The 27,693-nt window shown below is 51.7% G+C and overlaps 9 protein-coding genes across 9 annotated transcripts; 5 read left to right on the top strand and 4 right to left on the bottom strand.

Moving 5' to 3' along the window:
* Window positions 1-930: 930 nt before the first annotated feature.
* BBA_01986 (very large low complexity protein) lies at window positions 931-10,384 on the top strand (the record flags this gene model as incomplete). The annotated part of the gene is made up of 4 exons (XM_008597083.1): window positions 931-1,231; window positions 1,282-2,770; window positions 2,973-9,037; window positions 9,099-10,384. The coding sequence occupies 4 exons, from the start codon at window positions 931-933 to the stop codon at window positions 10,382-10,384; spliced, it is 9,141 nt and encodes a 3,046-aa protein (XP_008595305.1).
* A 480-nt stretch (window positions 10,385-10,864) lies between these two features.
* Window positions 10,865-11,910, bottom strand: BBA_01987 (phospholipase A2; the record flags this gene model as incomplete). Its single annotated transcript, XM_008597084.1, has 2 exons — window positions 10,865-11,266; window positions 11,890-11,910. 2 exons carry the CDS (start codon window positions 11,908-11,910, stop codon window positions 10,865-10,867), a joined length of 423 nt encoding a protein of 140 aa, XP_008595306.1.
* Window positions 11,911-13,198: 1,288 nt separating this feature from the next.
* BBA_01988 (carboxyphosphonoenolpyruvate phosphonomutase-like protein) lies at window positions 13,199-14,266 on the top strand (the record flags this gene model as incomplete). The annotated part of the gene is made up of 1 exon (XM_008597085.1): window positions 13,199-14,266. The coding sequence occupies one exon, from the start codon at window positions 13,199-13,201 to the stop codon at window positions 14,264-14,266; it is 1,068 nt and encodes a 355-aa protein (XP_008595307.1).
* Window positions 14,267-14,492: 226 nt separating this feature from the next.
* Window positions 14,493-15,628, bottom strand: BBA_01989 (EXTL2, alpha-1,4-N-acetylhexosaminyltransferase; the record flags this gene model as incomplete). Its single annotated transcript, XM_008597086.1, has 2 exons — window positions 14,493-15,300; window positions 15,351-15,628. 2 exons carry the CDS (start codon window positions 15,626-15,628, stop codon window positions 14,493-14,495), a joined length of 1,086 nt encoding a protein of 361 aa, XP_008595308.1.
* Window positions 15,629-16,617: 989 nt separating this feature from the next.
* On the top strand, window positions 16,618-17,595 carry BBA_01990 (glycosyltransferase family 32 protein; the record flags this gene model as incomplete). Its single annotated transcript, XM_008597087.1, has 1 exon — window positions 16,618-17,595. One exon carries the CDS (start codon window positions 16,618-16,620, stop codon window positions 17,593-17,595), a length of 978 nt encoding a protein of 325 aa, XP_008595309.1.
* A 1,185-nt stretch (window positions 17,596-18,780) lies between these two features.
* On the top strand, window positions 18,781-20,752 carry BBA_01991 (C6 transcription factor; the record flags this gene model as incomplete). The annotated part of the gene is made up of 4 exons (XM_008597088.1): window positions 18,781-19,210; window positions 19,265-19,560; window positions 19,607-20,283; window positions 20,338-20,752. 4 exons carry the CDS (start codon window positions 18,781-18,783, stop codon window positions 20,750-20,752), a joined length of 1,818 nt encoding a protein of 605 aa, XP_008595310.1.
* A 67-nt stretch (window positions 20,753-20,819) lies between these two features.
* Window positions 20,820-22,109, bottom strand: BBA_01992 (calcineurin-like phosphoesterase; the record flags this gene model as incomplete). The annotated part of the gene is made up of 2 exons (XM_008597089.1): window positions 20,820-21,871; window positions 21,968-22,109. 2 exons carry the CDS (start codon window positions 22,107-22,109, stop codon window positions 20,820-20,822), a joined length of 1,194 nt encoding a protein of 397 aa, XP_008595311.1.
* Window positions 22,110-23,102: 993 nt separating this feature from the next.
* BBA_01993 (oxidoreductase family protein) lies at window positions 23,103-24,323 on the bottom strand (the record flags this gene model as incomplete). The annotated part of the gene is made up of 2 exons (XM_008597090.1): window positions 23,103-23,656; window positions 23,726-24,323. The coding sequence occupies 2 exons, from the start codon at window positions 24,321-24,323 to the stop codon at window positions 23,103-23,105; spliced, it is 1,152 nt and encodes a 383-aa protein (XP_008595312.1).
* Window positions 24,324-25,505: 1,182 nt separating this feature from the next.
* Window positions 25,506-27,231, top strand: BBA_01994 (methionine permease; the record flags this gene model as incomplete). Its single annotated transcript, XM_008597091.1, has 2 exons — window positions 25,506-27,037; window positions 27,093-27,231. The coding sequence occupies 2 exons, from the start codon at window positions 25,506-25,508 to the stop codon at window positions 27,229-27,231; spliced, it is 1,671 nt and encodes a 556-aa protein (XP_008595313.1).
* Between the last annotated feature and the right edge of the window lie 462 nt (window positions 27,232-27,693).

A 27,693-nucleotide genomic window follows, 5' to 3' on the forward strand; every position in this document is an offset into this window, starting at 1 on the left:
CTGGTGTTGATGAAATCCTGACGCCAGCTTGAGTCTCCCTGTTGTTAATGTCGTAAACTTGGGAGATGGTACTAGTAAATCAATGATTTGTCGAAAAAATAAAAGGGATCAAGAGGCTTTAAAAGGTTGTGTTTGATGCTGTAGCCAGCCGAAATGGCGTTGGTCTAGGCTTGACGGAGGTCTACATGCTCTGGATTTTTTTCTATGATGGCGACTCTGATGAAGAGTAATCATTGCATACGAGACTTATATAAGATTTGAGTTGCTCCCTGAGATATGGAATCTAGGTACTCTGCCTCCTTTCTGTTTGAAATATTTCTATCCGGCCATGAACGGACCCACGTTGTCGCATCACCAGAAGCATCTTGTTGCAAAACAGATCGGCGATCAAAGCTGTCTGTACAGTGGCCAACAGTCAATTCCTATTGCATACCTATTCACCTCTCGTTTCTTTCCGCCTCGACATGCCAAAGTCTGACCGCTACGAGGCCAATAGTATGCAAAGCTTTGAATACCCTGTGAAATTAGGCAGAAGTGGTGACAGGTGCGCTGATGGTGCAAACGCAGCTGGCAGTGCGAGCCAAATTGAGTGGTCAACAACTCCCATTCAGCAAACGAAGAGCTGTTCAAATCTGCCAAATCCCAACACCGCCAAGAAACAAGATCTTCGCTCTTATTTTCGCTTGAAATAGCTTTGCAGATGGAACCTCGTTTGAGCTTTTAAAATTGCAATCACTCGTTTATCCAGGAATCTCTTGAAAGCACACCAGGCTGCATGCGTACAGCGCGCATATGGGGGCCTACCACTACTCATCAGCTCCTCTGAGAAGGTAATTTTTGCAAGAAGGCAGAATTTGCACCAATTTCTGACATTTAAACTACAAGATTCATTGGAAACTGCAGTCTTGCAAGGTGCAATTCATCGCCAAGATGCCAACCGCAACAGGCGTGTCCGTGGCTGAGCTTCAGCTCATCATACACCATGTTTTCCTCACTCCTGGAAACCCGCAGAGTGGCGACGATATAGAGATTGCTCTTGCCAGCGAAGTGGCTCTTTTGAATTATGTCTGTCAGGCTCTGCGCGATTTCAGCAACCTCGAAGTGCTCAACGGCAATGGCGCTGTGCAGCGCGCGCGGGAAGCCATTCAATTTCTTCGGGATTCGAAGATTTCATCGGGAGATCTTGATGCCCAAAAGCTACAAAAAGCTTTTGAGACGCTTTCAAAAGAAGGTACTTATTTCAATCATAGACTGGACCGACCAAGGCTGATTCGATCCCAGGTGGCATGTTTCCAATTCATGTGCAAGCACAAAATGCAGCAATCATTGCCAGTCGCGACAAGTCGGAGATCCTTCTCGAATTCTCCGAGCTTGCACCCGAGAACGAAGCTGCAATGCGAACGAAAGGGCGACTTAAGCGACATTTTCCTGGCTCGGCTGTATCGATTCCAGTGACAACGTTTGCCAACTCTGATCTTCATCTCTCTATGGCTGAAACCGTTGCCAAAATGAGTTTTCAGCAAGTCAAGGCTATGAAACCGACAGTTCGAAAGTCTGGCGAAAGCCATATCGAGGAGCGTGATACTACGAATCCCGCTATTGTCACCGATTTTCTTGCCACTGTTCTCAGTGCACTCGGCGAACTTGCCCAAGTTCCAATCCTCGAAAAAAATACAAGAGAACAAGTTAGCTGGAAAAGTTCTACTATGCCCTGGAGACGGTCATCAGTTTGGCTCCTTGCTCGAATAACCATTCAAACCATTTTTGACCGCGTCGCGGAGCCACACGTCTATAAGCAATTCATGGTCTTCTTCATGTCTTTGCTCTTGGAGGGTGCAGTCTCTTTCAACATGCAATCTGAGACTCTTTATTGCATGGTGGCAAAATTGTCCGGCCGACTGAGGAAACTTGGTGAGAATGCACCGAAGTGTCTCCTTGGTGGGGTGGGAACGACAATGGCAAGCGCTGTTTCCTGCATGAAGGCGTCGTGGCAGACAACCAGACAAGCATTGGATAAAACTCTGTCGCTTTGCGATACTAAAGCGTATTTTCCCAAAGACATATACACCCTGTGTCCGGGTTTGGATAGTTTCATCCAGTCTATTGATTCACGCAAGCCTAAACCAGTCAACAGAGGCTTTAGCCCGTCCTGGTCGGTGCCGGAGTACAATAGCTCGACCTTCCCCAAGACCGTGTTTGTTCAAGAAGATGAGAGTGCTGCTGTTGAGCTTCTGGCATTTGAGAGCTGGGTTGCTGCGTCTTTGGACCATTGGCTCGCTGCCAACATTGGGTCAGGAGATACACCCGGAAAACTACTGCAAGCGGTCAAAAACTACCACAAGAGTGCCCTTGAGCGATATTCTGGCAGCCCTGAAGCTACATCTTTGATGCTGTTGACAATCATGGAGCTTTGGGTGGCATGCGACAAGTCAGCTTGCCAGACTCATGATTTGCTGCGGAACTTCAATCATGAAATCCCTGGCGAAGTGCTCCAGTCACTCATACTGCCGTTCAAAAAAGACATGGAACGCCTTCGTCATATTGAGAAGTACTTTGAAACACGCAAGCATCGCGTTCCGCAGCATAGTCCTTCTATTTTCTCGAGTTTTGGAGACGAAAATTCGTTGGCGGTCCAATTCTTTCACCTGTCGGCTGAACATCAGGCTCTAAAGAAGAGAATCGAGGATTGGGCGGAGACCCAAAGAGAGAGCAAACGACAAGAGTTCCGCGACAAGCTTGACAGTTATCGGTCACACACAAAAAAAAGCAGGTGAATTGCAGCATGAGTTCTTCGAACATGTCAATTGGAGGACAGGGTACTCACGCCAAGTTCACGATCGAGAATGCAAGCGCTGCTACCATGAAAAGCAGGCTAGCAATATCGGCATCCAAGTGCATGAATGGCCGCTCCCTTGTAATCTTTCTGCAGCTCAAAATGTGGTCTTTGAATTACAAGTGCCCCAGGTGATTAGTGCTTGGCGAGACACGACAGCTTATATCGTCTCTCAGGTCTTGAAGTCTACAAGACGCGCCACCAAGGAAAATGGCCGTGAGGACTTTTTGTCTTCCTTCTTGCCCAAGTACTGGCTACCCCCAACTTTGCCTCGCTTTGTGCTGGCTTCGACAACCAAGTCCAATAGCAGGACCCATCGAAAACTGAAATATCTCTCAACTGCATCGGAAGACGACGTACTTGTCAAAAATGGACTGCAGTTTCATTACTTTGACTGCCACTTGAATAAATGGTCAACCTCTTTCCAGCAAAACGACCGAATAGCGGAAGATTGCACCTACAAACTCTCCGGGCCATGCAACAGTCTGCAACAGTTTTTGTTTCGGCCGCATCTGCGGCCGAATGGCAAGACTGCAAATCACGTCATTTCCGAGCAATCAGTGTGCCCTGAACATCTATCTTTAGAAGAATTCAAGGCCATGGCGGCGTTGCCTTGCGGCTACAGAGTCCAGTGGTTGAACGTCCTCACGCAGCTCCATATGCCGACGGTCAATTTTGCCAACCACGACGTGCTTTTGATACTTTTACAGATTAGGGGGCAAGCGGGACCTCCTAATGGGACTGTATATCGAGCCGGACATCGATTCATTATTCGTGAAGATTTCACACTTGCATGTGTGGATGGCCTCGGAGGCGCTCTCGACAAAGTAAGAGAGAACTGGGAGTCGTACCACGCCGTGAGCGGCTATATTGCTCTGACTTCTAAGCTTCTGTCTTTTGCGACTAAGGCCGAAGCTCCAAGAAGATGTCTGCAGTTCTTAGAAGAGTGTCGCTCTGTCGTTTCAAGCTGGATGACCCTCTTACAAGACAAAGTAAAGCAGTCCGAGACCGAGAGCACACGCGCAGAGTTCCTCGACAACACTTTACAGGTGGCGCAAATATGTATCGAAACTTTCGATGTTGATGAGATATATCTGCAGAAAATTCTTGGATCCGTGAATCATGCAGCTGTTTTGCTTGAGGCTTCTATCACGGCACATGATGTATCGCGTGGCGTCGAAGGCCGGCGACTGATTTCCAGGCTCCGATGTGAAAGAATTCTCTTCAAAGCTTTCAGGTTCTTAAAGGATGAGATCATTGAGAAAAGTAGCCCTTGTCTAGATTTGGCGCTTCAACAAACTTGGTCAGCGTATCCTGGCGGGGCGACTTGGAAGGCTGCGTCACCCCCATACGGACACTGGTTGATCACTGCCATCCCTGCCGCAGAGACAAATCTGTTACTTCATATTCAGTTCAATCTCTTGACTGGAGAGCTACTAGTGAACGGCAATCCCTTGTCACGACTGCCTGCCCAATATGAGCAACATTCAATGTACGCCGATCTTTTTGGTAAGACGACACTCGAGGTTCTACCTGCAGATTTTCCTGGAATGAGCCTGTCATCTAAGAAGTCTTACCACGGCTATACATTGTTTTTCGGTATGACTGATCAGGCGTCCCCTGATCTCCTTCTTGTGGCCAGATCGGGTACGCAGATTTACGACTTGGTTCCCTCGAGAGTATTTGCAAACAATTTGCCACATTATTTTGCCAACAGGTACATTCATTGGTATAACAGAAGCTCTCAAACCGTGGAATTTAGGGATAAAAAGGATCCGTGGAAGCCATTGACAAGTCAGAATTGGATCATGACAAGCTCTGAACAGGGATGGGTCCTTGAACGGCAGGAGCAGCACATCTTGCTGGGTATGGAGAGCTCTACCGTCCGGTACTTGGCAGAACTGCTGAATCCAGTCGAAAATAAGGATTATATTCACGCTTCTTTTGACAAGATCACGGAACAGATAACAGTTGAGCTGCCAAGACTTCAGCTTGATTTTTTTGCAGAAACGGGTGCCTCGAAGCTTTGCTCTCGCCAATTTCGAGGCATGTACGTTGATTCTGATCAGGGAATCGGTACACTTGTGGGATTGGAAAGCAAATTGATCTTGAGAAACGAAAATAACCGTCGCAAGGTCTTGATACCTGATGGTGAGCCAACTTGGTCATGGGCGTCGGCGAATCACGTTCGAGTGTCAATCCCGCATGGGACATCCAAGAAGGCCCATGCTTACGAGGTTGATACTCGCTTGCAAAGACTAGTGGACAATGGCAGTATGCAGAGTAAGCTAGCCATCTGCTACCTTCATGCTCTAACCTCGTATTGCTTGCCGGACGAACTCACTGGGAAGACAGGGACGGAACAGGCCCTATCCATTCTTCGCTCAGCCTCTCTTCGATCTTTCGATCATCTGAAAGATGATGAAATTTTGAAACTCACCAAGATCGCGCGCTTATCCCCAACCAGGCAATACTACCCCAAAAACCTTCAATGCATGGAGAACATCGAGTGGGACACGCGCCTCAGTTTCTTGTCGCAGGACAATGCACTCCACTCCTTGGTGAAAGAGATTTTTGAAGAAGCCCGCGATATCAAGGTATTCTACCCTGCTGAGTCTAATGAATTGCCGCGTCTCGATCACGTCAATGATGCTCTAGGAGAACGTTGTTCCATTAGAGCAGCAAGCTTTCAGGTGGATGGATTCGGCGGAGAAAATCACACTACCAGCCAAGATGCAGTATACAGGAGCCGAGACACGATGCATCACTCCGGACTTTCCACAAAAGCCTTTCAGATTGCCAAAATGATTGTGCGAGACGGGGCTAATCTGGTTGAAACGGTTGATCCCGAGCTGGTGTCAAAACTATGGTCGTCTCTTTCGAGTGTCGCCTGCGGTTCAATTGGAGATCTGTCGACGCGAGATATATGCTATGACTCCCAATGGCTACAGGACCAGGATACTCTCCTTCAAAAGTTCTGGTGTCAGCTTCATCGATTGCTCCTCGCATCATCGTCGCCTCTCAACCAATTCCAAGTTATGATGTGCCTCTGTACAATGGGATACTCGTCAACGACAAAGCTGCAGTCGATACAGTGCATTGCAGCATTCTTTAAAACTCCGATTATATTCAATGTAGAAATACCAAGCGCTAGTCAATACTGGCTCACTGAGGGCTACGACGCCAAGCGATCTGAGATTGAGGCAGGCGCTAGAGCACACGTCGTCTCATTCGACAAAAGCCCCGAATACGATTGGACTCGGAATGAAAACGAGACCGACACTGAGTTCCTCGAAAGACGAAGAATTGCGTTTGAGTGCAGCCAGAATAAGGCTGTCGATGCATTTGTCGAACATGTTCATCAACAATGGATTTCTAGAAGGCCAGAGGCGCCTTCCGACAACAGCTCGCATCTGGACTCGTCTAATTCGATGGTAAGGGTCTTCCAGATGTGGGATAAGTGGTATCAAAACCATCTTTTCTACCAATATCTACTCGGTCTCAAAGCGAAGCTGGATTCACTTACAGTCGTGGCGGCTCGTCCCCTGTCGGAATTGGCGGCTGGAAGATCGGTTCTGAGGCCACAGATGCAAAAGTCATTGATCAGCGTTCGGGCCATGTTTGCTTTCTCCATCCCTTTGATGCCTCGACTTGAACAAACAGAGCTGGATGTGTGCCAACTGAGCACAGCACACGTTTCAGCTTCTCCCAGATTGCCTTTGCTTCTGGAGAGGCTGAGGGAAACTTCTTCATCCGAGCACCCAAGCCAACGCATATATGTCGAAGAATTGGAGAGAAGCTTAAATGCTCTGAAGCAAGTACAGCCACCACAAGCATTGATGATCGAGGGGAAAGAGCTACGCGACGTGCTTGCAAATCATTGCCACAACTGTCAAGCCAACGTGGATAGAGTTCGCACCGCGTTAGAGACTGCCATCACAAAAGGTCTCCAGCTGGGTCTCTGTGAAAGACCATCTGGATTGACCGATGAGGAGTGGCAAATTGCGGCCACGTTCATGGCTCCTCGCACCTCTTGCTCCGTTTTGCTTGGCAATCTTGTCCGAGGCCAATGGGATTCGCTGTCTGAAGAGTGGAAGGACTCCCTTGTGCTGTTTGGAGTGGCACTGACGAAGTTGCAGAGGGCAGAGAGACTGCTTCAGGCTAAATCCTCTTCAGATCTTGTCAAAGAATTGCTTAATGTCGGGCATACAAATTGGAAGCCAACAGATAGCCCGGAAAGCTTATTGCTGGAGATTGAGAGTGGTATCTTGATTCGCGAAGTTCAAGAGCACATTGCGTCCGAGATGAGAAGCCCTGCGGCCGAAAAAAATGCGGTAATGCAGCTAAACATGGGTGAGGGAAAGTCATCTGTCATTGTGCCCATCGTCGCTGCGCACCTAGCGGATGGCTCCAGGCTTGTGCGCGTTGTTGTTGGAAAACCACAGGCCAAGGAGCTGCGACGAACACTGATCTCGAAGCTTAGCGGGCTTCTTAATCGTCGAATTTTTCAGATGCCTTTCAACCGCTCACTCAGACTCAAAGAAATTGAAGTTAAGAGTTTGTACCGTCTCTATCAAAAGTGCATGAAACAAGGTGGCGTTTTGCTTGTGCAACCAGAGCATATGCTATCGTTCAAGCTCATGGCCGTCGAGTACCAGACAATGCCTAACCAAGAACGGGCAGGCACAGCTCTTGTTCGTTTACATCATTTCTTTCAGACAAACTCCCGCGATATTGTAGACGAAAGCGACGAAAACTTCAGTCCCAAGTTCGAGCTCATCTACACAATGGGAGAACAGCGTCCCATTGAGCTCAATCCTGAGCGCTGGACTTTTTTGCAGCGCCTTCTTGATGTCGTCGTCAACGTCGCACCATCGGTGCGTCAAGATATGCCTGAGGGTATGGAGATTTCGCACAATCGACGTGGTCGCTTCCCAAGGACACGCATTCTCCGCGCTGAAGCTGGAGCACAGCTCCTCCGCAGAATTACGCAAAAGATTTGTGACACAGGACTTCCGGGCTTACCCATCGGACGACAAAGTGATAAAATGAGACAGGCCATCTATGAGTATATTCTTGAAGAAGATGTGTCCATGAATCAAGTTGCTCTCGTGGAAAAGAATGATGGGTTCTTTGCCGACTCTATCAAGGGTCCGTTGCTCTTGCTGCGAGGCCTTATCGCAGGTAGAGTGCTCTCTTTTGCACTCCGTCAGAAACGATGGAGAGTAAATTACGGCCTTGATCCAGACCGAACACCTAACACGAAACTCGCGGTACCGTATCGAGCAAAGGATAGCCCGTCGACGCGAGCTGAGTTTAGTCACCCAGATGTGGTTATTCTGTTGACTTGCCTGAGCTATTACTACGAGGGCTTGACAGACGAAGCGCTGTTTTCGGCCTTTGCACATTTGATGAGGTCTGACCAGTCAGAGACAGAGTATGAGGAATGGGTCGCAGACGCGCCTAAACTTCCGAGTTCTTTCCACCGCTTGACCGGAGTCAATCTCAAAGACGTGGGCCAGATCACCAGAGAAGTCTTTCCTCACTTACGACAAGCAAAGAGCGTGGTGGACTACTATTTGTCTCACATGGTCTTCCCAAAAGAGATGAAAGAGTTTTCACACAAGCTCTCGTCTTCGGGTTGGGACCTTGGCGCCCAGAAATGTCATGCGACAACTGGTTTCAGTGGTACAAATGACTCGCGCCACGTCCTACCTCTCGAAGTGAAGCAGCTCGACCTTGAAGAGCAACTGCATACCAATTCTCTTGTCCTTGAGAATCTTTTGAGACAGGAGAATAAGGTACATTTGCTCAAGTCTTCTGCTAAAATTGAGGGTACCGACACGGAGTTGCTGCTTGAATTCGCTGCAAGCAAAGAAAACGAAGTTCACGTCATTCTAGATGTTGGCGCTCAGGTGCTAGAGCTCACAAATATTCAAGTGGCTAAAAAATGGCTGGAGCTTCTTCCTGTGAAGCAAATCCAGGAAGCTGTTGTGTTTTTCGATGATGATGATGACATTTGCGTCATGGATCGGAAGGGCGTCGTGGAGAGACTACAGACCTCGCCGTATGCTGAGCAGCTGGATCGTTGTCTGGTATTCCTTGACCAAGCACATACGCGAGGAACCGATTTAAGACTCCCAGAGCACTATCGAGCTGCGGTGACATTGGGCCCCGACATCACGAAGGACAGGCTCGTGCAAGGTAAGTCGCGACATCCCGTCGTCGACAATGGTAACAATGAGAACGCTAACTAAATTTACAGCTTGCATGCGTATGCGAAAATTGGGCCATGGTCAGTCGGTCGTGTTTTGTGTTTCCAGAGAGATGCAATCTCGTATTCACATGGCCACAAGTAAACCATCCGACAGCGACGTTGGAGTCGACGATGTGTTGATGTGGGCCATTACCGAGACTCACGCCGATTTGCGACGACTGATGCCGCTCTGGGCGATCCAAGGAGCCCGGTTCTATAATCAGAAAACGACATGGGATAATGTTACCACAGAAGATGGCATAGCCTTGTCTAAGGAGCAGGCAGAAGCTTTTCTAGAAGAAGAGGCGCAAACGATCGAGAAACGCTATCGACCAGCTTCTCAGACTGCCGAGACCGACGCCACGTTGTCTTCATTTGCAAACCTAACTCTTCAAGAAAGCGAAGACTCTCCACTACACTCTATCAAGAACCGCTGTGACGAGTTTGGCATCTCCCATTTCAGGTCGGCAGCGTTACAGGAGGAGCAGGAGAAAGAGCTGGCGCCCGAAATCGAGCAAGAGCGCCAAATTGAGCGACCACCGGCCATGTCACCCGCCGAGCACGAGCTGCACGAAGACCTGAAGGAGATTGCCACTACAGGACGAATCGAACCAAAGTCGACCGCTCTGCGCCCAGCATTTTGGGCCCTTGAAACTACAAGTGTAGCAGACTGGGTAGATCTGAGCGGGTTCCCTGACGGCCTTCTCGTGACAGTGGACTATGCACGGACGGTTCAGCTGCGCGCGTCGGGTGCAAGTGCAGACTCATTCCAGAGACCTATCCAATGGATTCTCACCGGACTTGACCCCAGCAAAGCAGTAATCATCAGTCCGTACGAGGCGCATCATCTCATTCTTCAGCTCACAAAGCCAGGCTCGCGCGCACGCCTTCATCTGTACGCGCCGCGAGTAACTCTGGGCATGCAGCCGCTTGATCTGCTTCGCCTCTACACGGTCTCGGGTACCGCGCATAAGGATTGGGAGCTGTCGCGTCACCTGCGGCTGCAGCTGAACCTGTTTGCCGGCCAGCTGTACTTTGGCTCGTACCAGGACTACGCGGATACCTGTGACATGCTAAGCCTCGCGTGGCGACCGCTCTCTGCTGACGAGGGGCACGTCCAGGTGGAGACGGACGGCTTCGTCGTCGGAGGTAACGCCCGATTTACAAAGAGTCCGGTACAGAGCATCAAGGTGCTCCTGAGCACGCTGCGACGCGATTGTCGGGATATTAGCAAGACGCATTGGGGCCGCATTCTTGGAGGCGAGTTTCTGACGAAAGCGGATTTCGAGGCGTGAGGAAAGAGGAAGGAAGAGGAAGTAAAAAAAAAGGCGATTGGATTTGTGATGCGGAGAATTTTGGTTTCATGGAAATACTGGATGACAAAACAAAAAATTGGAGATGATGAAGAATGCTTGGACATGTATGGATAATAATTGCCGATGACGGCTATGGGCGTTTGGATTTCACGATTCACTTGGCAGATACAGAGATTGATACTAAGAACTAGACTGAACAATAGACTGAGCACTTGCTTTTACACACTTGCACAGAGAAGACAGAGTTAGTGTTAAAACCGGTAAATGAAATTAAACACAAAAGAGTATGCTAATCTATTTGGACCCCGACGGGTCTTTTCCATGCCATGCCTAAAAGTCTATACAATGCGCCGCTCCGTAATAAATTCGCTTACAAGATGTACAGTGGGTATAAAATAGGTCGAGTTTTGCTGCCAAAGCAATCCTTCCTCTTGATGTGTGCTTGCTTCCTCGTAGAGGTCAAGCAGCGGTGTCGACGACAGCGACGGGCGTGGCGTTGACGGGCTGCTCGCTAGGCTCGAGCTCGCCTTTCATAAGCTCCTCGCCGTCCTCAACCTGCTCGGCGGCCGTCTTGCCCGTCCCCTGCTCGTCGGCATCGCCGAGCCCGATGACGTCGATCCAAGTCCAGTTGCCGACGAGATTTGTGCCGCTGCGATCGAAAATGGCCTTGTCGTCGGCGGTATCTCTGTTTATCTTGACGTCGAGCTTGTCGAGGTGGGCGTTGTTGTCGTCGATGTTGTCGTCGACGAGGTCGCTGGCGTGGGTGCGGGCGACAGGGATACCGTTGGCGCGGAGCAGCTGCAGCTGGGCGCGGAGGTTGAGGCGGAGCGCGCGCTCGGGCTGCTCGGCGTCAAAGATCTTCTTGGTGAGGTAGGGGAAGAGGATGCCGACGTCGGGGAAGCGTCGTGTGGCGAGGACGCGGTGGTAGAGTTGTCAAAAGTCTCAAGGTGCAGCGGCTGAGTTGTTAGAAAAAGGGCCTTTCCGTCTCACAAACAAAGTTAAAAGAGAATAAGATAAATATGGACAGAATATGAGAGAAAAGATCAAAGGATGGGAGAGAGAGAATGCGACAAACGAAAGGGAGACAAGGGGTGGTGATGATGATGTTAAAAAGTCCGGCCTGGCAGAGGACAAAAAAAAAGAGATAAATCCATTCCATTGATCCAATGCGTGCCAGTTGCTTGACGGACAGACGGAGTACTCGAAACGGCCGAGTGACAAGCAGTGACGCAATCTTTTAGGTAGCGGAGCCATTACCTAAACAAGTATCGACCTACGAAAAGTGACTTGGCCGTCTGTCTTGAACGCTAAAAATGTTCGAGGCGCAGCGCCCAATACCCCTGCATTTGTGTTGCTCTTCAGTGCATGCTACCACCCGAATGCCAGATTCAGACAGTGTCTGGCGCCTAAGCCACCATTTCTCTAGCATGTATCTTGGTACTTAAGATGGCAAGCCACAGTTGAATCTCGAAAATCCCGAATACCTTATGGAAATCCCAATACATGTCGCCAAAGGCACGCACACGACCACACAGCATCAACAGTCAAAATTTTCAATCATCACGCGACAAGTTTCCCGTCTCAATTCCAAAAAAAAAAAAAAGGGGCAGGGAAGAAAAAAGTCTGATTTATGCAACACTCAAAGCTAAGCCGTCTTTCTTCACCGAGGTTATGGTGGGGGCCCGCATGGCTTTGGGCCGGAGTTTATGGGGCAGCACTACGGAGCGAATTGGCCGGTCCGGACAACCGTGGGCTTCAATGATTACATGGCGAGTGAGTGCATCATGGTTTTGTCGCGAAATGAAGAAACTGAGGGCAAGAGAAAGGCAAAAGAGCTGTGCATTCAATCATTCCCAATATGGACAAATTTTGCTCGTGTCTGCAATGCCTCTGCTCAAGTACATAGTCAGGATCAGATGTCGGTAAAGCAGAGGGTAGGTAGGAATATTTTCTGGTATATTTGATGCATCAGATACGCAGCCTGGTTGTAAAACACCATGACTTGCCCATCTACAGCTAGGAGCCGTAAAATCCAAGATGACAAGATTACTTATTATATCCCATACATCCCTCCCTTCTACCCCTTCCCCCAACATCGAAAAAAATATAGTCAGTGGAAGATGCCACCCCGCGGCGGTACGCCCATCGGCTGAATAAGTCGTCGTGAACCGAGTCCATGTCGGCGGCGCTATTGCAGAGGCGGGGATCGTCATATTGGCATTGGTGGCTCTGCAAAGCCCAATCGAGCCGATGAGCTGTGCGTTGTGCTTTTTTTTTTCCCCGAGACAAAGAAACCAATCAACAGCACTTGCAATCTTTCAGATTAGCTACTATTGCGTCCATGTTGAAAATGGCACGGGGACCATCTAGAGAACTCCAATTCCCCCCCCCCCCGCGCCAACTTATGCCTCTTTTCCTGTGCATCTCGATTCGGCTCCGCCGTGGCTCCGCCGCGCATGAGTACATACAAACGCTCAATTGGCACATTTCTTGCATCTACAAGTCCCATCTCAATCGTAACGATATTTATCATTTCCGATACTTGCTTCAGTCACCTCATTATTCATCGCGCCATATTAACACAATTTAGGTGTTGCTTTCGATGTTTGTCAAGCTATTTACCACTCCAACAGCTGAATCGTAATTCACGACGTGTCTCCGCGCGCGCCCCACGCCAGCAACGCCATCTATTTGTCCTTGTCACCGCAAACCACCCTTTTCTGCACCACCAGGCGTGAAGAGCTACATATTCCGAAACGGGACGCACAATAAAGCTGACACGGGTAAATCACAATGACATCTCGCGCCCTTGCCCCGGCCACGCGGCGGCACGCTATAAAGAACCTTCATCCGTTACCCCCATCCGCCATCATCCTCGCCGTTCCGCATCACCATCGTTCTATCCATTACCGTTCCTCTACACGGCTCATTCACCCTAATAAAGCACGCTTGGTTCCTCACCAGACGACAAGATTCAACGCTACCCTCGCCGCCATGCCCTCCACCAACGACTTTGCCAAGACACTCAAGGCCCTTCACCGACCCGGCCAGCCTCTCATCGTTCCCAACGTATGGGATGCGCCGTCCCTCCAAGCCGTCTCCTCACTCAACACCACCACCACCGCCTCCCCATCCTCCCCCTCCCGCAAACCCGTCGCCGCCTTGGCCACCGCCTCGTGGGCGCTCGCACATGCCCGCGGCGCCCAAGACGAGGACCTGACTGCCGAGCAGAACCTCGACGCCCTGCGCGCCCTCGCGCCTCTCGCCGCCCTCGCGGGCCTGCCCCTCTCTGCCGATCTCCAAGACGGCTACGGCGCGCGCATCTCTGAAATCTTTTCCACGGCCGCGCGCTACGGCGTCGCCGGCGCCAACCTGGAAGACAGCATCCCGTCTGCCGGCTTTGGTCAGGGCATTGCCGGTTCGCTGTATAGCAAAGAGGACGCGGTTGCGCGCATCAAGACGGCGTTGGAGGCGGTGGCCGGTGCCGGCGTGCCGGATTTTGTCATTAATGCGCGCTGCGATGCGTTTAGGCTGGATGCTTCGCCAGAGCTCGACGACGAGACGCGCATGCGTGAGGCGCTGGACCGCGGACGCGCATATCTGGAGGCCGGCGCGACAACCGTCTTCTTCTGGGGCGGCGGCGCGCGTGGACTGAGTACCGCCGAGGTGCGGAGATTAGTTGCCGAGCTGGACGGGCGCGTTGCCGTCTTGCTGACCAAGAGGGATGGCGGCCACTCGACGGCCGAGCTGGCCGAGATGGGCGTGGCTAGAATCAGCGTCGGGCCGTCACTGTACCTGGCGGCCATGAATGCTGTCAAGACGGGGGCGGCCCAGATTCTTGGCGGTGGTGGTCTCTTGTGAACTAGAATGCATGGACTGGACTGCACGTGTTTGCAATGAGTAATGACGGCATTGAATTGAATCTAACAAAGTATTAATGGTTGTGTTGTGTCAGTGTACCGACCAACTAGTGCCCCAATCATGTTCCCCGAGACCGACGCCGATGCTGAATGATCAAGTACATGCTTGCATACACGAGTCAACACACAATGTGAATAGTATCACTTTGAATCAGAACACCCCCAAGTTAGCGCAATAACCTGTCAGCGAGCGTCTTGTACCACACGTTGTGTTTGACGCCGAACTCGATTCGCGCCACCTCATCCACGAGTGGCATGCATCCAAATGCGCTGGCGAAGCGATTCAGACACTCACTTCTTGTCGCTAAATGCCCTCTTCTGCGACTAATGCCGGAAGAAGGATCTAAATTCACATACTGCCCCGAGCCGCGAACCAGCAGCGGTCCGCTGACGCTCGTCGCTCTTGAGTCTGGCGTCGTCGGCCTCGCCGCTGCCACAAAATTGAGCGCAATGTCCTCGCAGTTGCGGGACTCGTCCACGTATCTCCGCATCTCCTGCACCGGGTCGAAATCTGAATTGTAAGCGTCCAGTACCGACACGTCCACAAACGCCAGGTTGGTCAGCACCAGGGCATACTTGCCGCCGGGGTGACACTGGCTGTACTCCCAGCGTCCGGCAGCATCGACGCGCGCGCAGCGAGCGAGAGCACCTGTCACACGTGCGCGCCCGAAACGGCGCCACATATCAAAGACAAAGGTCAAATCGGCTGGGCGGTAAAAGACGTCGTCGTCAGAGAGCAGAATGGCACGCGTGCGATACGACGGGTCGTTCCAGAGCTTCTCATTGAGGCTGTCTCGTGTTGGTTTCCGGTAGCGGACATTCACGCCGTGCTGTGAGACGAATGACGCTGGCAGAGCCTCGTCAAGGTTGTTCCAAATGACGACGATCTCAAGCAGCGACGGAATCTTGTTCGCAAGCAAAATGTTGAGGGTGTTGTGGAGCTCCTTGGGTCTGTGAAACGTGGATAATGCGATTCTGGCTTCACATTAGCAGCGGAACAAGGAATGGCAAGGATCAGAGCTTACGTGAAGCGATCATCGAGGAGGTCGCGGTGGTTTCTCTCTGTCAAGTTCCAGGCACGTGCCCACGCGGTGCGCTCGCCGTGGCTGCAGCGGCCAATTCGAGGCGCAAGCGTCTGCTGCTGCTGGTCTCTGTAGCGGCGCAGGCGCAGCAGATTATCTGAGCCGCTGCCGCCAGTTATCAGCATCAGATATACGATCAGAGGGGTCAGAACAAAGACGGCGATGAGGAGGAGTCTCTGGCACGGCCGGGACCGCAAGAGTCGGCCGCACCTGATAATCATGATAGGCCAGGTCCGCTGATTAGTGAGCAAAAAGGAGCGTATGCAGCATCGAGAGATTTTCTCAGAGTTGTGAAGCGACAAAGCGTACAGAGCGCCCAGCAGAGCGCCCAGGAGGGAAGGTGCGAGACGGGTAGGTTGCGCGGGCAAGTCACACAACAAGGGCTCCTCGCGGCCGGCAACTGAAAGAAGTTTTATCTGGACCAAGCTAATTTACATGGGCTCAAAAGATATTGGATGGTGATTTAAACATACTCGATTGCAATGAGGAATAATCCGAAACCAAAGAAACCTACGAACTTGACGTCGCTTGGTCGATATGTGCAGCCAAAGTGCGCAGTGGATCAATTGCCCGATTTGGCAACCTGCATAGTGGCGCAGAGGATCATCTTGGCATCCAGCGTGTAAGTGGAAAGCAGGCGCGTCTCTCTCAGATTTTCGACTATATATTTTTGTGAATGGTACGGTTCCACAAGTCATGCTGAAGACGAGTTCACTAGCAGGCCTGCAGGGCTCGCTAATGACAAGTTAGTAAAGTAGGTAGTCAACATCCAGTCCTCAACAAGGTCAACTAAGCATCAACTAACCAGGCAACTAGGGTTCTCGGCAGTTGACTATAAAATACACAAAGCGGCCCACTGTGATATCTCCTATAAGGATATTATGCAAATAAATCATTCAACATTGCCTTTTTAGGAATACGATCTCGCTTCTAACCACACAAGAGGTGTGTATCGAGATTTCCCCTTGACTCACCTAAATAGGCAGGCTGCCATGGACAACCAAGACACACCTCGTCTACAATACTTTGGAAAACCACACGTCAAAGGTTCAACCAGCAGTCTCATATTCTGGGTCACATTTATCTGATAATTGAAAAGTTTGTCATACACCTGTCGAATAGCTCAGCTGCAGACGCTGTTCATCACCGTCTCTCCAACTGCCTTTCCATCCTTCAACACCACCAAACCAAGGCTACCTTTCCGTCAACCATGGCCATACGTAATCGACTTGTCGGGACCGTTGTCATATTCGGTATTCTGGTTACCCTCATTGCTATCCAGCAGCATTTGAACGTTTTGCTCGACATTGCGCGCACCTATTCCACATTTTATCCACTCCTGCAGAGCCACCCGGACTTGATATACAGATACCCTGCCCCAGCTCTGACGGTCGAAGCGCCGCCCAAGATTATACACAGTGTCGCTCTCGGAAACGTCAACATTGACAGATACCATGACGCTATGGCAAGCTGCCGACAGCTACACTCGGACTGGGAATTCAAGCACTGGACCGACGACAATGCCACCGACTTTATTATGCAGCACTACCCAAGGGTATTTCCACACTATTGCGGCTACTATCAAGATATTCAGCGCGCCAACGTCCTGCGCTACGCTGTTCTGCATCACTATGGCGGCGTCTACCTCGATCTCGACGTGACGTGCCTGGTCGCGCTAGATAGCACACCCCTGATGCGCCTCCCCTTTGTGTCGCCAGGCGCGCACCCTGCCGGTGTGAATAATGCATTTATAATATCCCAACAAGGCCATGCGTTTCTGTCACATCTCCTCAGATCGGTGCCGTCGCATGATGTGCATTGGGGGTGGCCCATTCGTCTACCTTATGTCGAAAACATGTTTAGCGCAGGCTGCATGTTCTTTTCCAACATGTGGATGAGCTACGCGCGTGCGCTGGTATCCGGTCGTGCCCTGGACAAGGTGCACGTTCTGGGTGACGAGAATGGCAGACTGGCGCCGCACATGCTTCGAGGCTTGGTGACGACGCCACTCATGGCTCATGGCGGTGCTAGCAGTTGGCACGGATGGGACGCCGCTCTCATTCTGACCATTGGCAAATACTACCTCTTTGTCGTCATTGCGGCTACTCTCGCGGCTACTCTCGTCATCATCTCGCTGGTTCGCTACTGTCTTTGTGGGCGGGTGCGACGACGCAGGATGTCTGGGTAGAAATCGGGGGTCCTGAGCGAGCAAATGGATGCTGGGCAACAGTGGACGGGCAGTGAAGATTGACTCTTCAATTGATATTTCGAATGCAGCTCCTTGATACTTTTGCATAGATACCCAGTAGCGCTAATAATAATGAATAAGACCTCTACTTTGCCGTAACTTTGACGCGTCTTCAATCACTACAATCAAGAGTGGACAAAAAAAAGAGACTCAAGTATGCAAAAGAGGAAAAGATAAAACAAACATAAAAATAAAGACAAAATGGAAAAGTAAAAGAGAGACACCAAGAGAAAGAGAAAAGAAAAAAAAAAGGACAAAAGTCTAGGGTAGCTTGAGGCCATCCTGATGAGTCAGCGGAGCAGACCAAACTCCGCCTCCAGGAAAAGGCCCGCGTGTCCCGCGCGTTCCGCGGCAGCGCATCATGACTATCTATCCATTCTGCATCTCAATTCTCCAGCCATGCATGAAATCTTGACCCGGGAGCCTGATGCATAGCAGAGAAGGATTCGACTGTTCATGATGGAGTCACCAAGTGTCGTGCCTCGAGCGGTATGTTCGGCGAATCGCCCATCTCACGATGGACTCAGGCTCGGAATCACTGACATGGGACATATCGCCACGGCTACCTACTAGTGCCACAATTGCCGGGTCCGAAAGGTTAGAAGCCGCCGTTGCCGATTCATCTGCCAGCTCGCAGCGCCCTGATTATGAGAGATGTGCGGTTGAAGAGCGAGATCAGATGGACGTGTGTAGATGTCATTGGCACCCTCGTGTTAATCAATCGCAGATTAGATGCAATCGCGAATTTCCCTGCTCCAACTGTCTTACGTCCAAGATCCAATGTCAGCCCGGATCGCGCGCTGGGCGTCCCGCGGTTGTGGCGGCGCCGGCATCCACGTAAGTTGAAGGCCTCTGATCGGTTCCCGGAACACGGGCCACTCTGAAACCCTTTCATCTCATGTACAAGAATCGTGGATACTTATCTGTACTTATCCGGATCACGTTCTCATCTCCCCTATTTCTGATTATTCACTCGAGTTCCACACTCATGGACTTCCCTAACCCCACGATGTAGCATCGCAGGCTAATCGAGGTCCACACTCACGGGAGAGGGGGACCGCGTACGGCCTCTCTCTCCCCGCGGGGTGTGGGGGTGTATACAGTAGCGGAAATCCCTTCAAGGAGATGCAGGACCGCATAGCTCGTCTGGAGCAGGCCCTTGAGAAACTGTCCGCTTCGCCGTCGCCGCGCTGCTCCTTTGACTTCAACGGCAACAATCGGGACGACAACAGCGCTTCCGTCGCGCCGCTGGCCGCCACCCAAAAGACATGGACAGAGTCGACAGGCTTCGTCGAGCGCGACCCGTCCTTTGAGCGCCAGTCATACCTTGCCAGCCAGATTGCCGAGCTCGCTCACCCGGCCAGCTCAGAATCCCGCGAGGTTGCCGACCAGCTCAAAACCCTGAGCGCCGTAAGCAGTGTGCCAGCGTCTTCCAACACTAGTCGAAACGCGGCTCAAGCAGCGTCCAACTCGAATCACATCTTGAAACGGGAGCAGGTCTCTTCTAGCTTTGTCCTTAAGATTATACGCTACCTCGAAAGCAGAGTGAAGAATGGTCTTGTAATCCGGCATGTCACGCGCAGAGCTGGCGCCGCTAACTAGGACGTAGGGACCAAGCCTTTGCTGCTTATTGTTCATCCGATACCAAACCTGGACGTGCTCAAAAACCTGTGCCAGCACATTTACTTTCCTCTGGATCCTGTGACAGCAGGCGAGCTGACATTGTTCAACGCCCTGCTGTACTTTGCCATCTGGGAGGTACAGTCCCGCGGTGATAGCGATATTGACCCCGATGAGCTGGCCAAGTATCGGCGGATAACCGATGCCAACTTCAACGGGGGTGTCGAGGACGCTGAGATTATTGCCATTGCCAACTACGAGAATGCGTTGACGCTGTGTCTCGCTGTACGTCTCGCCCAAGCCGCACGCAAACAAGATGCTAACTGTCCAGGCCTACTATGCTCACACGCTCGGCGATATTGTACGCCACCAAGCCGTGGTGTCGGCCGCCGCCCGGCACTGCCTGCAGCTGGGCTATCACAGAAACGACAAGGGCCAGCTCCCGCCCGAGGAGTCGCACAAGCGACGGCTCCTCTTCTGGCACATCTACATCTCGGAGCTGGGCCTCACTTTGCGCCTCGGTCGGGCCGCTGTCGTCCAAGACTTTGACGTGGACGTGCCGCAGCTCAATATATCCGAGGATCCGCGCCAGGCCGTCTGGGACGAATCCCTGCGATCCTTTACCCGCTTCTCACGCATCCAGAGCAAAATCTATCGCAAAATCTACTCGCCGGGCGCTATTGCCACTCTCGCTGTGGAGCCCTCGAAGCGGCAAGCCCGCGTCGCCAAGTTTGCTGGCGAGCTCAACGAATGGTACATGGAGTGGAAGCAGGTCAACAGCGCCGATGCTTACTATCCCATGGTGCACCAGCATACGTTTATGGCTGTCGAGGTCATCTACTACTCGGTGCTGACTCTGCTCCATCGTGGCAGCACAAACTCTAACTCGCCCTCGGACATATCACCCGAGTGTTTCGCGGCGGCCCGACAGGGTCTCGAGTCGCATCTGCGCATCTTTCCCGCCGTGCTTGCACATGGACCTGGCACTGTATCATATTACGGCGTTTGGTAGGTCTCCATCCTGCCACGTACACGTCTTCACCCGTGTATTAACTTGATTAGGATCTTCATGTATTCCTCCTTTACGCCATACGTTGTCACTTTTCTCCACAGCATCGCCAACACGGACACCAACGACTTGCAATTGCTGAAAAAGGTGCTCGACACGCTCGACGATATTGGCGCCGGATATGAGCTCGTTCATCGCCAAAAGACGCTATGCGCCGCTCTATACCGCATCGCCAATGCTTTCATCGACTCGCGCCAACGTCTGCAGAACGGCCGAGGCCAGAATGGCGACGCGCAGAGCGCCATAGATCACCAGGCGTTTGTGACGACTGCTGAGCAGACTCTCAATCTACCGTTGCAAGCTGACACGATTCAAGATTGGGGCAACTTTGATACGATTGTGGAGGACTGGGAGTCCCAATACTTTAATCAGCAGTCGCTCATGTTGGGCAATTCGCTGGATCAATAGATGTGACCTTTTTTTTTTTTTTTTTTTTTTTTTTTAACTTTTCATAACAACATGAAAGGAGCTACTATTACAGGTATGTCTTGTCGTTGGGCGACGCGGGATACGAGTCCTGGCCGTACGTGGCATTCAGTGAGACGGCACCAATGACCTGGCCTAGCTCGGTGCGAATATGCGAGTCAATGGTCAGGTCACGAAGCTTGTCAAGGGACACGAAAATCTCTCGCGAGCCACGGATCCAGTCTCCATAGCCGCCGTAGCCTGTGTGCTGGCCGTAGCACAGGTTGATGCCGTTGCCCTTGGCCTCGACGCCGGGGAGCTCGCCGTCCCACTTGTAGCACCACGAGTTGGCGTGGTCATGGCCGGAGAAGAGCGCCATCATGCCGTCGACTGCGGCAATGGCCTTCATAAACGCCGTGTCCTGCTTGCCATACGGGCACTCGTGGGCGCCGCCCTCACACCACCCCTGCGCCTGCGGGCTAGCCTTTTCGTCGTTGATGCCCGGTTGGCGGTTGGGGTGCACGCCCTTGTTCTGCAGCTCGACCGACGCGTAGGCGGGAATATGCACAAAGCCCAGCGAGGGGATGACGCGCCCGTAGCGCGTCCGCAAGCCGGCGCTCGTGGCCGCGAACCACTGCACCACGCTCTCGTCGACCCAGTTGGGATGGTGCACGGCGCGGCCGAGGCGGTCGCGCTGCTGGTAGTAGTAGCCGCCGCGGCTGTCAAAGAACCAGAGGAGTAGCTTGGGCGCGCAGCAGCGGACATCCTTGCAGCTCGCCGAGTAGACGGGCAGGTAGTAGTTTGTGCTGCCGGCGGCCGCGCCGGGCACCATGCTCTGCGTGCGGGCGCCGGAAAAGGTCTGCTCGCGCGCGAGGAGCAGCTCGCCCGACAGGTTGGGCTGGTGGTCGTGGTTGCCGTACGTCGAGCCCCAGGTGAGGTTGCGGTCGACGAGCGGCTGGACAATCTGGTCGAGGTAGCGCGTGCTGTTGTCGGCGCGGGTGCTGTCGCCGTTGATCAGGTCCCCGTTGATGACGGCAAAGTCGGGCCTTTCCATGTCGAGCACCGACGCCATGACGGAGACGGACTTGGCATCTTGCTTTGGACCACGTGGGACGTTGGCATCTACAAAAAAATAAGAAAAAAGTTGGAAAAAAAAAGGGGGGGAGGGAGGGGACAGGAAATCTTATGGTTTTCGGATTGGTTGGTTGGTGGACTTACACATGCCCATGTGCAGATCTGAAAAGACGGAAATGTGAAACGTGCCGTCTTGTCGGAAGCGCAGAGGATCGAGCTTCGAGTTGTCAACTGCGCCCTGGGCGGCAGCGGCCATGGCGAGCGCCAGAATAACGGATTGATGCATGTTGGCAGTGGTTAGTCTCGCGACTGTAGAGTGATGGTGGTGATGGTGGCACGGCGCGGAGAACGGGTCGAGGAGTCCGTCTTTTGATCATGTGTATATATTTATATATATATATACATGTGCTTGCCGGAGAATGTCTCCGGCATCATGGCTATCTGCGGCACCTCTACAGCATCGAAATAAAGCATAATAAATTAGCTTGAAATGATGGGCTGGGGCATGTCATTTGCTTGGTGGTTTGTCCACTCAGTGTCGATGCCGCGCGACCGTGGGCGGTAGGTCTGCAGGGCAGTAGACAAAAGCACGGTTGCACGTGCTTGTTCATCAGGGATTATATATTTCCCCGTCTATAAGTTATTGAGTATCTAGAAGAATAATACCGACGGATTGCAGCAATTAGCTTCCTTGGCTTGCAGGAAGCTAGCCATGCCAAGACACGCGATGGAGCTTAGCTGCCCACGTTTATTGCAAGAGATGTAAGGTATTTCATGCTTCTATATCTGAGAATACAATGAAATAGTCTTTGAATTTTAAGACTACGCCAAGGCGCCGCATGTGGTAGTGTTTGGAGCATGATAGTTGTCCGTCAAAGTTTGGCCGACACGGGCGACGACCCGAACGACACTGCTTGAGACGAGTCGTTTAGCACAACTCGTTGCATGAGAGGAGGACTTAGTGTGGAATAGATTCTAGGATATTTTGGATTCAATTATGATAGAGACTGAAGCTTGGTAGAAAAATCTTCAAATTCGAAAAAAAAAAAAAACAAAAACTCTAGTCTGTTCTTGCAGTTGCCATGATGGCGCACGTGGGTGGAGGCTAGCTGCCATTGGGCTGCATCGTCACTTTGTATATAGCATCACCTATGATTCTGCAATTTTTCCAGTTGCCGGTTTCTGTGCAACGTTTTTTTAAAAGTATGATTCAAAAGCGTTATTTCAGGCATGCTTGAACGTATGATTATACGTATAAAAGGTAACTGTGTATAGTCACCTATTCCTTCCACTGGTTCAGCAGCTCTTCAAGTTGCTGGTGTCTATGCAAAGCAGTCTGGAAAGACGGCAATCCGTCTGTACCATCATCCAAGCCGCGGGCAAATCTATCATACAGCGTGCCGATGCTTCGCGCCACCATGGGTAGCTCAGCCTCCCACCCGCTCCAGTCCCATTCAATCTTCTCGACTTGGTCAGTTTCGAAATCATGCACCTCGAGATGCACGGTTTTATTGTCCGCTGCTGCGTGAAACGTGGGCCCATTGACGGAAGTTAGTCGAATTTCGCCCTTTTCGCCGTTTATGGTCCATACAAAGGCGGGATCGCCCTTGAAGGGCTCGCCCGCACGGAAGCGCAGCGACACTGTGGCGCCCTGCTGCGTGGTTTCGGTCCCGTTGAGAGTGCCATTCACGATGATGAGGTCGGGGACGTTGGACCGGATCGTATCGACAACTTTTCCAGTCGGTTCCACTAGCTTAATGTCTGGTCGCTGTAGCTGGAAGTGGGCGGTGCCATGTTGCAAGTCCCCCAAGACGTACTGCAAGCCATCAAAGACTGTGTGCACTTGTCAGAATCAACGGAAAAAAAAAAAAAAAAAGGCATGCTCCCTCAATCATCACATACAGTGTCCGAATATAATGGTATATATATTACCGCCGACGGCACGATCCACAAAATACGCGCCGCGAGCACCAAGCTTATCGCGGCCTTCAGTACCGCCGCCAAACGAACGCGCATCGCTGCTGAGGACCTTGCCAATACGGCCGCTCTCGAGCGTCTCCTTGAGCTTCACCAGGACGGGCGCAAAGCGGCCCTGGTGGCCGACGAGCGTGCGCGTGCCGTGGCTGGCGGCCGCCTCGGCAAGCTCCTGCGCATGCTGAGCGTCCTGCGCGAGCGGCCACTCGATGAAAGCCCGCTTGCCTGCGCGCACGCTCGGCAGCGTCGCCTTGTAGTGTGCGTCGACGCGCGTTGCGCAGACGACGAGATCAACGTCCGGGTCCCGGGCAAGGTCTTCCGGGTCGCCGTAGGCCTTTGTGCCCGGCGGCAGGGAAAAGAGCTTGATGGAGTTTTGGGCAGATTCGACGCTGGTGTTGAGGAGCGCGACGATTTCGTACTGCGAGCGACCGCGCTCTGATAAGAGATACGGCAGATGGGCGATGCTGGCCCATGATGAGATGGCGTTGCCTGAAAGGCCAATGATGGCTGTACGGATAGGAGCCATGACGGTGTTTACTTGCAAAGTATAAGACAAGTTGTCGTTGTTTTATTTGCATTATACATTGCAGACAGCTAGGTACTTATATATAGACGTGGTATAGATGAAGTCATGGACAAAGGTGACTAGCTAAAGACCACGTTAACAGGCTTTTGCGCAGGTAAAATGCGGTAAAGAGGCGAATTTTGCGGAAAGAATTACTTGTTTGAGCATTGTGTATGTGGCAATTTACTCTTGCTGCAAGTAATTATTGCAAGTACGAATCTATGAAGTTGCAACAGATGGGAGCTTTGCAGATGCGGAGATGCACACGGGCATATCTGGGACGGCGGCGGACTTTTGACACCGGGGATGCACGGCCGTTGGCTGCGCTAGATCGGCCGTGGAGCTGGGCGAGATGTAACTTGTAAGTGGTTCACAGGGTTCTGGATGGAATGAAACATGTTCGCCTTGTGCTGCGTTCGTATTGGGACTTTTCAACGTTGTCCAAATCCGCACTAGGCTGAGCTCTATTACAAATACACCACAGATGCATCTATCGGCTACTCAAGTCGAAGTGGTGAGGCTATAATGATGCAATGAGCAAGCACGACTTGAGATGGTAGAAACAGTTGTGAATAGTAGACATGTGAAAATGGTAGATGTGAAAATAGCAAAATGAATACAAATGACAAGATAATAGAACACTTGCAAAAAACAGCGACAACTAATATTTCGACTCTGAACCGCCTCTTTACCAATACAGCGAGGGATAACTCTCCCCGTGTTTTTTTAGCCCTTTAAAAGTCCCCCTTTTATTAGTCCATCTATGCGACCACGGCACGCGCGGGTGGACGATGACATTGGGGCTTACCATGACGCCATCCTAGACGGATCACCCTAATGGGGCAACCCACGCTTCGACGCGATCGCTATCCGTCCAACGGCAAGTCTTTTTGAACCAAGTTTGAATGGTGCAATAGTAGGGAAATGCATGGTGATACGCACCATTGCTGTGCCGCTACGCTGTGCGTTGTGCAAAACTGAAACTGTTTCATGCCCTGCGCGCGCGTATATATCAACAGCGCTCGTTCAGAACCTTTTTGTTCAAAGCCCAGCTGCTGCTAATAAACTACAACATCTGGCCAAGATTTCATTTTCTGGTCCTTTGTTTATTGTATATCCCATGTTTTGTCACCGTCGCCCAACATGACGGCCACCAAATCTGATGAGCGGCTGCCGCTGCTGCCAGACACGCCTTCGTACACCGCGACACGGACCGTAGCCTCCTCCTCCTCCTCCTCCTCCTCCTCCTTCTCCGACAATGCTCTCACACTCAAAGACGCGCCGACGCGCTCCGTCGACGACGACGTGCTGCCCGAGACGTCGACGCTCGGCCGCACGCTGACCTGGAACAGCTCGTACATTCTCGTCATGTCGCGCATCATTGGCAGCGGCATCTTTGCCACGCCCGGCGCCATCCTCCAGTCCGTCGGCAGCCCCGGCGTCGCGCTGCTGCTGTGGGTAGTCGGCGCGCTCGTCACGGCCGCCGGCCTCGCCATCCTGCTCGAGTACGGCTCGGCGCTGCCGCGGTCCGGCGGCCACAAGGTCTACCTCGAGTACACGTTTCGGCGTCCGCGCTTCCTGGCGTCGACGCTCGTCGCGATTAATGCCGTGCTGCTGGGCTTTACCGCCAGCAACTGCGTCATCTTTAGCCAGTACACGCTCTACGCGGTTGCTGGTCACGATCAGGCCGGCGGCGAGGCGGCGCAGAAATATGTGGCTGTGGGCATGCTCACGCTGGTGACGGCCATTCACCTGTTTACGCCGCGGTTTGGCATCAAGCTGCAAGACTTTCTCGGATGGGTCAAGATTGGCATTGTCATTTTTATGATTTTGTGCGGCGTCTATGTGGTGGTTTTTCAGCCAGACACGGGCGTACCAACAACACTGGGCAGCAGCGTGTCGCAACAACTTACATGGCATCGTCTCTGGGAAGGCAGCAATTGGAACTGGGGCGTGCTGTGCACGTCGCTGTTCAAGGTCTTTTACTCGTACTCGGGCCTTGAAAACATAAGCAACGTGCTCAACGAGGTCAAGGACCCGGTGCGGACTCTGCGCTCCGTCACCAGGACAGCCTTGGTCACGGCATGCATCATGTACTTTCTCATCAACATTGCCTACTTTCTCGTCGTGCCGCTAGACGAGATTAAAGGAAGCGGCGAGCTGATTGCCGCCCTCTTCTTTCAACGCATATTCGGATCTGGTCTTGGCGGTCGAGTACTTCCTCTCTTTGTCGCACTGTCGGCTTTTGGCAACGTGCTCGTGGTAGTCTTTGCCATGGCACGGTTAAAGCACGAAATAGCCCGTCAGGGTTTTTTACCATTTTCCGACTTGCTTTCATCGACCAAGCCTTTCAACTCGCCCTTTGGTGGACTCATCGTAAACTATATTCCATCCTTTCTCATCATTGTGCTGCCGCCCTCGGGCAGAATCTACTCCTTCATCCTCGAGGTGGAAGGCTATGCAGGGCAGCTGACGGGCCTAGCGATTGCGGTCGGACTACTCTGGCTGCGGTACAAGCAGCCAGACTTGCATCGCCCTTACAAGGCATCACTCCTTGCAGTCACAGTCAAGCTTCTGTTGAGCGTCGCGCTGCTGGTGGCGCCCTTTGTACCGCCCAAAGAAAAATACACGGGTGGCTTATTCTACGCCACGTATGCCATAGTCGGCATGTCGACGTACGTTTTGTCTCTAGGAAGTCATATGCAATGTGCTAACAGTAACAATAACTAGGGTCTTGATCAGCATAGTTTACTGGTACGTTTGGACAGTGCTTATTCCCCGGTGGTGGGGATACAGCCTTGAGGAAGAGGACGCCATTCTGCCGGACGGAACGACAATTACAAAGCTCATTCATAAGCCTCTTCAATAAGGGAATAGACTGTTTTCTTTCAAGGTTTGATGATGGTATTTTATTGCATGCGCATTGAGAAGAGGCTACTTGCTCAGGCCTGACTTTCCAAGGCCGCAAGCAAGTACCCGAATATATCACACTCTTAGTACATATTGATGAATTGAAACTTTTGCAAATTCTTTTGATATTACTATGTATCGTCTTTAGTCTGAACCATTCTTTTTTTTTTTTTTTTTTTTTTTTCTAGATTATATCAATGTATTCTTTTTCCTTTTTTTTACTGACAATCAAAAAGCCTCCTCACTACATAGCCGGCGGGTTGCCATTGCATCACACTCTTGCAAGTGATGATCAACATCATATTGTTGTATAGCCATGTACAATAAATGAGTCCGTGGCTACGGTAAAATCAATGAGACAACAAAACATTCAAGGAAAAACGCGAGAAATTGGTAATGACCGAGATGACAAAAGGTATAC

Source organism: Beauveria bassiana (genome assembly GCF_000280675.1).
Source record: "Beauveria bassiana ARSEF 2860 unplaced genomic scaffold BBA_S00004, whole genome shotgun sequence".
NCBI classification, from domain to species: domain Eukaryota; kingdom Fungi; phylum Ascomycota; class Sordariomycetes; order Hypocreales; family Cordycipitaceae; genus Beauveria; species Beauveria bassiana.